This window comes from Cetorhinus maximus, chromosome 1 (genome assembly GCF_964194155.1).
Source record: "Cetorhinus maximus chromosome 1, sCetMax3.hap1.1, whole genome shotgun sequence".
Taxonomy (NCBI): Eukaryota; Metazoa; Chordata; class Chondrichthyes; order Lamniformes; family Cetorhinidae; genus Cetorhinus; species Cetorhinus maximus.
This window is the reverse complement of record NC_135879.1, coordinates 38,204,451-38,218,268: the sequence shown is the minus strand read 5'-3', so window position 1 is coordinate 38,218,268 and position 13,818 is coordinate 38,204,451. Positions and strand designations below refer to the sequence as shown.

At 40.4% G+C, this 13,818-nt stretch overlaps 1 protein-coding gene across 1 annotated transcript in view; it reads left to right on the top strand.

The window, feature by feature from the left end:
- Window positions 1-13,818, top strand: part of afg2a (AAA ATPase AFG2A) — a 499,869-nt gene that overhangs the window by 101,313 nt on the left and 384,738 nt on the right. The window contains exons 12-13 of the mRNA XM_078539862.1: window positions 8,617-8,670; window positions 12,919-12,998. Of these exons, the coding sequence (XP_078395988.1) occupies window positions 8,617-8,670; window positions 12,919-12,998 (134 nt within the window). The remainder of the gene's footprint in view (window positions 1-8,616; window positions 8,671-12,918; window positions 12,999-13,818) is intronic.

Here is a 13,818-nt window from a genome sequence, read left to right as displayed (position 1 = left end):
TGTTATGAAGTCGCATTTTATAAAAATATGACTATGTATTCACTGGCTGAAAGTCACTGCCTAAGTTTTAAAAGGATTAAAACAGCAAACCATTAAGATGGTCGAAGAGATTCAAGTTACTTTTATTTCTGCACAGACTCAGAGTTACCTCAATTCTCTGGAAAGTTCTTAATTAAAAGATCCTCGGTTAGGTGCCCTCCCTTGAATGGATATGCTGAGACTAAACCATTAGCGGTATTTGCACCTCCTATTGTCTTTGGACTTAGCAAAATTCAAAACCCATGTTCCCCCAGACACTCACTGTCCAAGCTCGTTGCTTAAAAAAGAGCTGCGGAGAAACCAGTTCATCATAAGTTGGTGTGAACAGCCACCATGCATTCCCCATTGCCTAGCACTGGCTTATACCTTTGAATAATTTCTGTGGGCAATGGAAGCATTGATAATTTGGTCACATGATCAAAACTGACTACAGCTAACAAACCTTATTTACTCCGAGAACCAGGGAGAAACAAGTCAGTCTGGAAACCAGTAGCACAGCAGAGCCAGGAGACAGAAGGTCCCGAATGGGCACCCTCTCTGTGTCCCTCTCTCTCCACCCATCTTATAAGCTCGGGCCCTGTTTGCAGTTGACTATCCACGTGCCACAGGTAGAGATTTTTAAGAGAAAATCAACCCGACAGCTGATTTCTCCGGAAGATGAGATACATCAACTGCCAACATCTTTAAGCTGCCCCTCCGCCAAATGCTGAGGGGCCACTGAGCCAGCCTGAAACCATCCAAGTAATCAACTCATATATCTTTAACTTTAATCAAACTCTTAAAAAGCCTGCTTAATCTATCCTCCCACTCCGTAACTCATAGGTGTGTGTGCATGAAAGTTGGAGCATTTTTATTATTTTATTTAAGTTAAGTGCAATAAATACTATCATCCTGTTAAAACAGCTCAAGAAGACCTGCTTGTAGATATCTTTTACATTCACAGGACATAAACAGCTTAACACTTACTGAATTGGCAAGCACATCCTTTTTTAAAAACCTGTTGCGGACAAATGAGGAGTGGGGAAAATGAGGAGCCATCGTATCCCACCTCACCTGATCGTAACAAGCTTGACAGGGCAATGTTGGGAGAATGTCTCTCCTGACTGGGGAATCTAGAGTTAGAGGCTGCATAAGGGATCAGCCATTTAAGACTGAGATGTGAAATTTCTTCGTTCAAAGTGTTGTGGATCTTTATAAATCTCTACCTCAGAAAACTGTAGGTGTTCAGTGGTTGAGCATATTCTAAACGGAGATCTATAGATTTTAGTATACCAAGGGGATTAAAGGACATGGGAAGGTGGAGTTGAGGTAAAAGATCAACCATTGATGGCGGAGCAGGCTTGAAGGGCCAAATGGCCTACTTCAGCTATTTCTGTTCTTGTATGTAACATTGCTTTTCGTTACTGTCAGTAGATTTTATGCAATTATCTTTTTTGAAGGCTTGCCTTTTGTCCTCTTTGATAATGCTGAGTGGGGCCAGATCAATAGACTCTTGATTGTGTTATGCTTAGAGGGACGATTTTTTTTCTGGAAGAAAAACTCATAACCAAATTTTCAAAATCATGTTACTCTGTCTTCTCAGAAAGCTGTCCGCAGTTACCTGTGGATTGTTTATATTTTATGATACGTTTTCTGTGGAGTCTTTCTTTTAAGGGTTGATATAAAAAGGAAACTCACAAATGTTTAAATAAAAATAAAGCACTAGAATTGGACGGCTGGGTCAGTCAGTGTTGGAAAGAAAAAATATGATATTTGTTTGCTGAAGATGGGACCTGGTACCACATTCTGAAGAATCCAACCCGAAATGTTAACCTGGAGTATCAAGTGCTCACAGTCACCCACTGCGTATTTCCAGCACTTTTAAGTTTTTTAAGGGTCAAACTAGACCAAAATGTAAGTTCTATTTTAAAAACAGAAAATAATGGAAGAAAGAATAAGAAAGGCAATCTGCTCAATCTGGAAACTGTCCAGCTAGACACACTGGTATGATCATATTCCATTAGGATCTCCTCAGCTGACAAAAACGGGTTTGCATTATTTTGAACTTTTTAAGTTGGCAGATTTCTGTGCTGGGTTATTCAATTACTTGTTTTACTCTATGCCAATGTTATTCTGAATCATGGAGCTACGTTTATTCTGTATCAACAATGTGCCTTAATCTGAATATCAAAACTCTGGCTATTGGTGCAATTATTTTATTCCATTATGTCCTAGCCATTCTATTTTTTTTTTTGCCTGGCATTGTCAATTTAAGCTCAAATATGGGTAGTTTTATGCGATAGACCTATGTCCAGCACCTACCCTGTTGAAGCCTCTTAAACCAAATTTATGTTGGATCCAGAGAAAAGAAACTTATCTCAAGCATATGAGTTGGTTTTGGAATCCAGTTCTGGAGTAAAGGGACATTATGCTTAATCACATCATGGCTCAACATATACTTTCAAAATATAATGGTAAGAGAAAATGTTCATTTGGACAGGGAAGTGTGTCAATGATCTTCAAGTTTATCCCAGTTGGCATGAGTTGGAGCTAGGATTAGGATCTTCACGTGTTCCTCAGAATTTCCAGAGAGACGACTGGAAGAACTTTTTAATGGTGTCAGGGTTATGGTCAGGGACGGTGTGGATGGGATAGGTACTGGACAGCAGGGTAGCAAAAGAACTGGCGTTGTTGGGACTGTCTGAAAATGAATGATCCATATACAGGTTTGCTTGAAGTGAAATAAGGGTATAATGTTTTTGACACATTTCAAGGAGTTTTTAATTCAATAGCAGGAAAGGTAATGTTTTACAGATAATACTCCTACATCTATTTTATATGGTGCTGCATCTTACTATGATTTTGATGTTAGTATTATGTCATGGACAGAATGTTTGTGTGAAAGAAATGTGAGTTTATGTAACCTGTGTGTGTGCATCCCAATTAAATATTTTCAGTAGCACGATTGAGAGTTTAAAAATGACGTTTTTTATTCTCACACACTCCTCCCAAATTTCAAATGCAACATCTCACACAATCATCCCTGCCCCCCTACCACCACCACCACCCCCCCGCGCCCCCCGCCCCCCCCGTCCCCCCCGCCCCACACACACACAAAGATTGGTTACAGGTGAAGGTGGTACACTTGTAGTCGTTTGGTAATACAGAACTTGACTTATGTTTAAAAAAAAAAAGACATTTTGTCAAAGCTTTTCACCTTGCACTCATCTGGACCATCACAAGAATACCAATGTCAGGGGAAGCAACAACTTTATATTATATGAGAAGAGAGTGCTGATTGGTTGGCAAGTGGACACTGATTGGTAGAGGCATTGCCACAGAGAATGCACCAGTAATACACCTGTACAAATTATGGGTAACTCAGTCTCTAGTTTATGATCTCTGGTCTTCCATGAACATGCTTGAGTTCTTGAAGGAAGTTTGTGTTTTAAAGTTAAAGCAAGGGTCTTGTAAACCAAAAGATTCTCAGCAGGATGTGAGGTTTCCTGTCGTTGATTTTCAAGAAGGCTAGTTCTCAGGTGAAGTCAGAAGTTGGAACAAGTTAGGGGAGTTCTCCTGTCCAGGATCTCCCACTTACAAGGTATCACTGTTAATTACCTTAGCTGCTTGAATTACTTGCAGGTGGTTTGATGGCTTTGGTGAGACTGTCTGCAAATAGCATGTGTTGATTTTTAAATGCAGACAGAAAACATGGCTGTCTCATCACGTGACCATCTACAAGTCCAAGTCCTTATCCAAATAAGAGTGGTGTTCATGTTGATTACAACATCCTGTGTTATGGTTTAACACTTTGAGGGTTTGAGACAGTCAGTGTCTTTGTTTTTGAATGACCCCTTCAATTTGATAAATTTGAATTGGTTTCAGGAAAAGGCATTGATTCACATCAGTCTGGAATGTTCTTTTTGCCCCCTCTTGAGACAGGGGAATGGTTTCAATCCATAAGAGAAGTTACGTGACCCTTGGTGGCCATCTTTTCAGTCCTTTGTGTCCAGCTATAAAATATAAAAATGAGTCTGAACTTCAGGATAGGATGTGTCCGTAATGAACATAACAGTTGTCTGAGTTTCCCTAAGGATCAAATTTTTGTGTTTCAGCATCCAAGCCACAGACGACTTTATTCTGCATCTCCTCAGTTTACTGTATGAGGGGTTGTGAAGGATAAATATATAAAGATTCAATAGGATGGATGCCAGGAAATGTCAGGAAATTGTTCAGATGAAGAGTGATCAATACAGAATGCATTTTAATAAGTGCTGGACAACATTATATAGGAACTGTAGAATCTTTTAGCAATAATAAACCAGAAGGATTGAATGGACTTCCTTCTCTATAGTTGACATTTCGAGGCCTCATGACCCTTCGGCAGAACTGAGTAAAGTTAGGACAGGGGTGAAATATAAGCTGGTTTAAGGTTGGGCGGTGGGGGGGAAGAGAAGTTGGGGGGGGTGGTGGTTGTAGGGACAAGCAAACAGTGATAGGAGCAGATAATCAAAAGATGTCACAGACAAAAGGAACAAAGGGGTGTTAAAGGTGGTGATATTATCTAAGAAAATGTGCTAATTAAGAATGGATGGCAGGACACTCAAGGTACAGCTCTAGTGGGGGTGGGGTGGAAAGACTGACGACAGGGTATTACAGTTATAGATTTAAAAATAATGGAAATAGGTGGGAAAAGAAAAATCTATATAAATTATTGGAAAAAACAAAAGGGGCAACTTTAACAACTTTAGATCTTAAACTCCCTTCCCCATCCCCACTCCCTTCCCGTTTCTTCCCCCTCCCTTTTGTTTTTTCCAATAATTTATATAGATTTTTCTTTTCCCACCTATTTCCATTATTTTTAAATCTATAACTGTAATACCCTGTCGTCAGTCTTTCCACCCCACCCCCACTAGAGCTGTACCTTGAGTGTCCTGCCATCCGTTCTTAATTAGCACATTTTCTTAGATAATATCACCACCTTTAACACCCCTTTGTTCCTTTTGTCTGTGACATCTTTTGATTATCTGCTCCTATCACTGCTTGCTTGTCCCTACAACCACCCACCCCCCCAATTTCTCTCCCCCCACCGCCCACCCACCCCCACCCCCAACCTTAAACCAGCTTATATTTCACCCCTCTCCTAACTTTACTCAGTTCTGCCGAAGGGTCATGAGGACTCGAAATGTCAACTCTTTTCTTCTCCGCCGATGCTGCCAGACCTGCTGAGTTTTTCCAGGTAATTCTGTTTTTGTTTTGGATTTCCAGCATCCGCAGTAGTTTTTTGTTTTTTTTCCTTCTCTACATATGTCTTCTGACATTTCTGAGCTAAGAGATAGTTATAAGCCAAAATGACATGGTGAATTGGATTGGAGCTGCAGATTCTTCGCATCTCAGTGTGAACTTATGAACATTTTATTCATATTGTCATGGAGATGCTGTCTCAAATAACTAGACTGACCTTATCAAGTGTGATTAAAATTAAAATTAGCCAGAATGTGAAGAAAATAAAAGTCTCAATTTATTCGCAGTCATCTCTTTGTTACAATGTAAAGGGAGTATTACGATGAAAATACAGTTTCTGTCCTGTGTGAAATATAAGGAAAAGCAGGAACTTGTGTTTATATAGTGTATTTTATTGCCTCAGGATATTCCAAAGCAATTTATAGCCAATGAGTTACTTTTGAAGTACAGATACTGTTATTTTGTAGGCAGGTGATTTGTGCACAGCGCAGTTCCATAACAAGAGACATTCCTGCAAATCTGCTGTTGATGGTAGTTGAGGGACATATGTTGGTTATTACACTAGGTGAAACTCTCTTGAGCTTCTTCGATTAGTGCCGTGGGGTCCTTTACAAACACTGGAACGCAGATAGGTTTTATTCTCTCAACCAAAGGAAAAATGTGTTTTTCTTTAAATGTAACTTCAAGATAGCTGAAGTAATGTGAATGAGTGCATTGTTTGGATTATCTATATCTTTAATAATTTCTTAATTTTTTTTAAAAAGTGTATGAATACATGAAGCTCTTCTGATTCAACTGTGTATCAGTAAGAGTTTTCTGTTTAGATACTTTTCCTTGATTAAGTTGTTTGTATTTAGAATTTAATGATGTTAGATTACTTGATGTCTGGGTCAGTCCTTTTTGAGATGTTATTTCATCTGAGTTTGCAGACAGGTCAAGTTGCATAAAGGTATATTCACTTGTGTTCAAGTTCAATTGTCAACCGCCTTTCCATGGTTGACACAGTGATTCTGAGAAATGGGCTGGAATATTGTCTCATTCATATCCCTCACTATCTTGTGTTTTATTGTCTTTGTTCTATTATCTTATGAAATAAATATTTTACTTTTAGCCTGAATAAAACAGTCTGGTAACGTGGTATTTTACTGGGGCTTGAATTTTTGTAAAGGCAGAGAGCCTCTTTGTTGTTATGAAAATGGCTGTGGAGGCCTGGATCTAGAAGTCCCACCCCCACACAGCACCTACCATTTTCGTGGAGGGAGAGGGGAGGTGGTGATGGGTTCCAAACTGCACATCAATGGTTAATGAAGGCACCTGCCTCCAGTCACATTGATTTTCATCAGCTATGAGTGCGAAACACGACATGCAGAGATTAGACCTGGTAGGAATAGACCTAAACTTTGCAGGATTGCTTGGATAGGTGGTGTACCTTTTTAGAGAGGTAAGGTACCTTTCTGGACATGGTTCCTGGGACACCTTTGGAAGAGGTCAGGAGCCCTTTGAGAGAAGGTACCCTTTGGGACAGGTAAGGTGCCCATTGGGATTGTTAAAATTAGACATGAATGTGCATTAAAAGTACATAACCTAGTTGGAACTGTCAAACTCATTGGAACTGTCAAGCTCTCAGGGCATTTAAAGCTCCTGCCTGTTAAGTATCTTTAAAAAAAACGCATATGGGCAAAGGGTGTCTGCAGTGTTTAAACAAAACAGTGCTTGTTATTTCACTCTATCTGTTGACATAAGCCTGGTTTAGTGCTGCATAACTGATTCCACAATCTTCCATTATCACAATGGGGCTGTGTCTCAGTTCATAGTTTGATTGACAGATCCAAGTGGCTATAGACTCTTTGAAGTAGGGTTATGAATTCCAATGCTTGTTTTATAAGGGATTAACAGAAGTTAAATGTAGTGAATGGGAATTTTTTTTGACAATGTGTTTTTCTTTGAAGTAGTGAGTTCTTCAACAGACTATTTTATTCTCATCTCAACATAAGCCCAGAAGTCAGCCCATGTTGGATACTGGGTGAGTTGGCATGGAGGGTGTAAGGGCAAAGGGTGATGGTTGGGGACATAGGTTGGCATGAGTTGGCACTAAGCTGGCATTGGGGCTATTAAGGGTCATGGGAGATAGGTGGAAGAACATAGGTTGGCATGGAGGCTATGGCGATGGGTAGAAGGGCATAGGTTGGCATGGAGGCTATGGGTTGGCATGTATGGGGCATGAGTGTGTGAGGGATGAGGGCTGGAAGGCTGCTTTATTTTTATTGTTTTTAAGAAAAAATTTGACACAATGCCAATGCCTCCACACCCAGCAGCCTCCGCACTCATTCCAGGTTCCGCCACGACCCCCATTTTCACCCACCACACCCCCCCCACCCCCAGATGAAAATCCAAACTTCTGGGGCACTTTCGGGTTTTCAGAGCTGGGAATTGTCTCGACTCTGAAAATTCAGGCCAGGGATTTGAAGTGGACAAGAGAACTTGTTAGGCATCCTAAATTCTGTATGTTTGTTCTACTGTAATGAAAGAATAATTTTTATGCCTATGGAATGGTATCCCATTTGTGGCATGCATTAGGGTACAAGGTTCAGTTCATAAGAGACTTAGTTTGCTTATTGGTTTTTTTGTCTGTTGCTATGAAGACAAGCTCAAAGTGTTACAAGAAGGTTAAATTCATATCAAGTGTAATACAGCATAAAAGTGTTTCAGATTCAGCCATCAATTCAGAAGGATTGTACTTGTGTGGAAGAGAGGGAATAAAAGTTTCTTTCAGCTGACAAGATGGACCTGTAGAATTCAAGAAAGCTTGGATGCTGTTTCTCTTGTTACTGATCAGTCTGTGCAATTACCACAAGTGCTCTAAAGATATCATAGGATTAAATAGGTGAACATCAAACACTCCTTGTTCAGCGCCCCTGTGAGTGATACTTAGCTGATTGGTTGTTGACCTATTATGTGCATCCTTCCGGCTTATCCCTGTACTGTGGTGACTGACAACAGTGCCCTTGAGGAGCACCAATTGGAATACTCTGAGGACTAGCCCAGTTTGAGGATTGGCCGAGTTGGAGAGAATTATTCAATCTCCAAAAATGGATGAATAGGAATCTTAGAATGCCTGCTGCTCATTCCAAAACTTCGGGGAGCAACTGCTTTTCTCTTGAACAATTCAGTAGGATAAGCATTGTGACAAAGTGATGCAGGCTTTGTTCTATTTAAATTTAATTAGGTGTGACCTCAACCTATGTATAATGGTGTGTAATATCTCTTGTAAATGTTTGTTGTTTTATTTATAAGCTATAATGCCTCTGTGTACTATCGGTAAATAACTAACTTCAGTTTCTTCTTCTGATTAAGGGACCAGAACTATTGAGTAAATATGTAGGAGAATCTGAGCGTGCTGTGAGAGAGGTAAGTTGGACAAGAATGATATTGTTCACATTTGTGTCACTTGGCTCTGCAATGTAAAATGCTTTTTTAAAGTGCTTAAAAGCATTCATTAGTAAAATGATTTGGAGTATTCCTGATGGACAATTCAAAAAATCTGTATAAAAATAATTTTTTTTTGCAGTGTCTCTAAAATAAATCTCATTAAATTATTAACAACAAACGTTTTTTAAGTTTCCTTAATAAAATGGTTAACTTTTGTTGTGTACAATCCTAAATATATATCCTTAGATGGGTAGGACACACACATTTTCCCCCTTCCTAATTTTCTACAGTGACAGAGTCTCAGTTAAATAGAATGATGCAGTTTCCCACCCACAGCTCGCCAGCCAGCAGGACCATGAACAGGCATCAGGAAGCCACAACCGGGAACTATGGGGATGATGCTCAGCAGTTAGTGGGACTCGTGTCTGTGATTGGTGATGGTGGGTGCCTTGATGTGATGGTAGGGGAGGGAGGGCCAGGCTGGGAGGAGGGAGTCAGGTTCAAGGCAGACCCAAGATTTCCTTGTGAAGCTTGAAGGAGCACCCCCCTGGCCCAGAAGAAAACCTGAAATATCAAATTTAAACCTACTCATTGGGCCTATTCTGGCCCAGGAGTCCGCTCCTAGCAGGTTTTGCCTGATTGAAAAAGCCAACAATGCCACCCTCCCACCAAACCCATGCTTATGCCTCAGACTAATATTGCAGATTGGGTTCTGCTGATATCATCAGTCCCAATCTCTATATTTAGATGGAACAGGGCCCTGCTTCCTTCATGTGGCTGCCCTGCTCACCTGCCCAAAACAGCAGGTTATTATGACCATGAACCAGGAAAGAAGTGAGAAGTAATTGACACCAATTATTTTAACTGCCCCGCTTATCTGGCTTCTCGACATCGGGGCAGTTAAAATTGAGGCCATGATCTCTTCTATATTTTGAGGAGTGATATGGAAATGCCTGACCTCCACTCAATGCTGCCTGCCTCATGGAGTGTGAAATAAGGAAGTCAACAAATTGAAGCATTGAACCTGTGTCTTCCACTACTGGCATAATATACCTAGGTGCTTTGATGCACAGTACACAATGATGTTAAACATTGAATCTCATCAATACCCTCTCTTTTATCTGTTCAATTTATGATATCATTCAGGGGAATAGTACACTAACAAAGAGAGAGAGAAAGTACAATAAGTTAGAATACCTCAGCTTTGGGGTGCAATTCAGCCCAGACTGTTGCAATAAAAGTGTACTCTCTCTGTTAGCCCATATCAGTTGAACTTGCTAGTGTCTAGTCTGCATGAGCCATTCCATAAAAACTGCTCTGAATCTGGTGTATGGTTGGCAGTCATACTGAGAGAAGTCGCAAGCATGGTTGGCCAGAAAATTGAATTTATCGCCTGGGTGCCATATGTTGTGCCCTTGTGAATTTGTGGTTCATGCTCATGTTGAAGTAAAATTGTAATTGTTCTATATCCAACTTGAGACTGCTTGATATAGATTTTACAATCCGTGTTTATTTTTAACCTATTTAAAATTCATGGATGAACGCAGGATTAAAATAATGCTGACCAGAATTTCTAAGTTCAAGTGTCTGAAATGGGAAATCCTTCTATTCTTCACTGGTAATATTGCTCACTTTGAACATAAAAAAGAAGCTTGGGAAATAACATGATAAATTGTATGTCAATAATACTGAATGGGTTGTAACTTTCCGTTTTGAAATACAGTAATTGAAACATTCAAGTTGGGTTTCTTTCCCCCATACAGAGAACCTTTGTCACTGTACCAGCATTCATAGCACAGGCACTATTCCAAACATCTAGCGCCAATCCAAGATGGTGTCCTTTGCCAAGCCAGGGAAACCACTCGACAACCCATACATGTACCACCCATTGCCCTGCCCTCAGTAGCATAATAAGGTCCTGGAACACCTCCTGCTAAAGGGCCTCAATTATTTACTATCTATGTTAATGACTTGGAGGAGGGCACAGAGTGTAATGTACCCAGATTTGCTGACAATACAAAAATATGTGGGAAGGCATGTTGTGATGAGGACATAAAGAATCTGCAAGGGGATATGGACAGGTTGAGTGAGTGGGCAAAATCTTGGCAGATGGAGTTTGATGTAGGAAAGTGTGAAGTCATGCACTTTGGTAGGGAGAATCAAAAGGCAGACTATTTAAATGAAGAGAGACTCCACAAAAAAGTACAGCACAGACGGATCAGGATGTTCTTGTGCAGAAAACACAAAAAGTTAGCATGCAGCTGCAGCAAGTAATTAAGAAGGCAAATGGAATTTTGGCCTGTATTGCTAGGGGGTTGGAGTTTAAAAATAGGGAAGTCTTGTTACAACTGTGCAGGATGTTGGTGAGGCTGCACCTGGAATACTGTGTACAGTTTTGGTCCCCGTATTTAAGAAAGGATATACTGTCATTGGAGGCAGTTCAAAAGAGATTCATCTGGCTGATTCGTTGGATGAAGGGGTTGACTTATCAAGAATGGCTAAACAGGTTAGGCCTTTATTCATTAAAGAAAATCCATAAAACTAAGAACAGAGCTTCCCTTTCTCTCGTCAGGTTTGTATTCGCTGGCAAAAAAGTTCTCTTGGATGCAGTTCTCAGCAATTTATGAACATATTTGCTCTTCTATCTCCCTCTGACTGTTCGGGGCCTGTGGTATACTCCTAGAAACACCTTTTTGTTCCTCCGTTCAACCCATATACCCTATCCTCTTGCCAAGCTTGTTTTAATTTAAACCCTCCCAACAGCACTAACAAACCTTTCAACAAAGTCATTATTAGTTCTGACCCTATTGAGGTGTGATGCATCCAGCTTATACCTTACCTCTTTGTCTGAACTCCGAAACTCGGAGCTCGAGCTCCTCTGACTAATGACATATCTTGCATGAGTGGTTGCCCAGGACATGAGAAATGCCCTGGAGTTCCCACATGGTGCAAGATGTGCAGCTGACAGGACTGAGATGCCTTTTCTTACCTCTATTGATTAGATAAATATCTAAAATTAACAAAAATATGTTTAAGACTCATGTACTTGTATCTATTTTAAGCTTTAGGAAGGTTGAATTAAATACTTAGCTGTAATTCACCCCTGCTGCTCCTCCGTGTGATGTGACAACCTCCTGCTCTCCGTTCACTGTGATGTTACTTTCTCAAATTTCCTTTGTGCGTGTTTTCTGTGCTCTGCTTAAATTTCAGGCTTCTCTTGTGGTAACTAGCTCTCTTTTTTCCACTCCCCTTGACTTCTGGCCCCCTCATCTCTCTGCTAACCCCATTCTGGCTCCATTTCCTCTCCTCTCTCTTGACCCCTCTCCTCTCCACTCTTCACTCACCCCTGCTTCCCCACCAATCCTCTCCACTCTGCTCCCTCCCAGCCCCCTCTCCTCCCTGCTCCCCTGGCCCCTGCCCCCTTCCCCACTCATGCCTTTTCAATTATCCCCTCCCAGCTGTATTGGTCCAATCGTCTTTTTGCACTATAACCCTACTTAACGAGTACTGAATATTGCACTTGCTCTTTACTCCTCGGGCAGGACCACAGGAGATCACCTGGTTTGTTAATGAAACTGAAGGTATAAATTAAAGCTTCTGTGAAAGGCTCCTTGTGTTCTTGCTTTTAATCATTAGCAAGTGAACATTACTGGAATTTTGTTTGTGTGGATATTGGGTGAGTAGAGAAACTTGGCAGAAGTGGTGCCCATCATCATGTAGCCTAGGATCTCATCTGAAGAATGTCCATTTGGATGACCTACCAAGTGTCACTTGTGAAAGTGTATACAACCTGAAGTTTAGGAGAAAATACATAAGGAGGAAGGAAAAGAAAAAATGCATCTTTAAAATTTCTGGGTTGATAGATTTCAGGATGTAAGGACAGTACCTTCCTGGAAAGTGACCTGGATTGTTTTTCCATTGTTTTGTAAACATGTAGCAGGGTGATGTCATTTGCATTGAGATGCATCATGAGACCTCATTATGTCACTCGTGTGCCATCTCTTTGGCACAAATAACCTGAAAAATCTTCTGGGCTCTTTCCAGACCTTTAATGAACCTCTTTAATAGATTTCCCCAATGTTTGAAATATACTGACATATGTCAGCTATATATATATTTTTGCCTAGTTATTGTTCTGGAAGTCAATTGAATAAAATGATTTTACAATATGCCTTTGCAGATTATTTGTCAACTGTCCAATCCAGTGATTTTGCTTTATTTATGCAGATCTTCAGGAAGGCCAGAGCTGTGGCACCTTCTATCCTCTTCTTCGATGAAATAGATGCTTTGGCTGTTGAGAGAGGAAGGTGAGTACTGAAGCCACTAGATTTATTGTTGAGCATACCGGCACATTTAATATTTATGTATCATGAACAGATCACCCAGGGCGATTGTTTACATCTGGGGTAGCATGTGCTAAATCAGCTTGTTGAATTGTTTAGTATCAACCATGTGTTCTAGTTATTCTGAATTTCCTTAAAGCATCCTAGCAAGCCATCCAGTTGTGAACTCCACTGCCATTTTCTCAGGGCAATTTTGGGGGTGGGCACTGTTGGGGGGAAAGAGGGTGTCCTCATACCAGAAATGATTTTATTTTTAAAGAGAAGAAAGTAATTTTTGCATTTTTGTTGTGTCTTGCACCTAATGCTGCCCATGAAAGAAATATATTTTATTATAAAGCAACAACTGTTTGAAAACAACCTAGTTTTACCTGGTTAGAATGGTTCTGACAGACTACCTGGATTAATATCTTCAATAAAATGAGCTTGCCTGTGAAGATTGTGCACAGAAAAGCATGTTGCATTTTAATTTTTTTACCTTAGTGTTTGGCTTTAGTCTATGCTTTGCCAGTCACTAGGATTTACAAGTGTGCAAAACATGATGGACAGGAAATGACCCCAATCCTAACTCGAATGGTTCCACACAAATGCAATGTCTTGCACATCACAATATGTACACCTCACATCCCGCCCAGAAGCCATGTAATGCCCTGGAAGAAACCAGGTAAAACCAAGATCTATTAGAGAAAACAACTAGAAAATTCCTCTCTGACCCCTTGAGGCGATTGATTTGTTTAGTAAAATACCCCACTTCTGCTTTCATGGCCTTGTAGAATCTTACAGCACA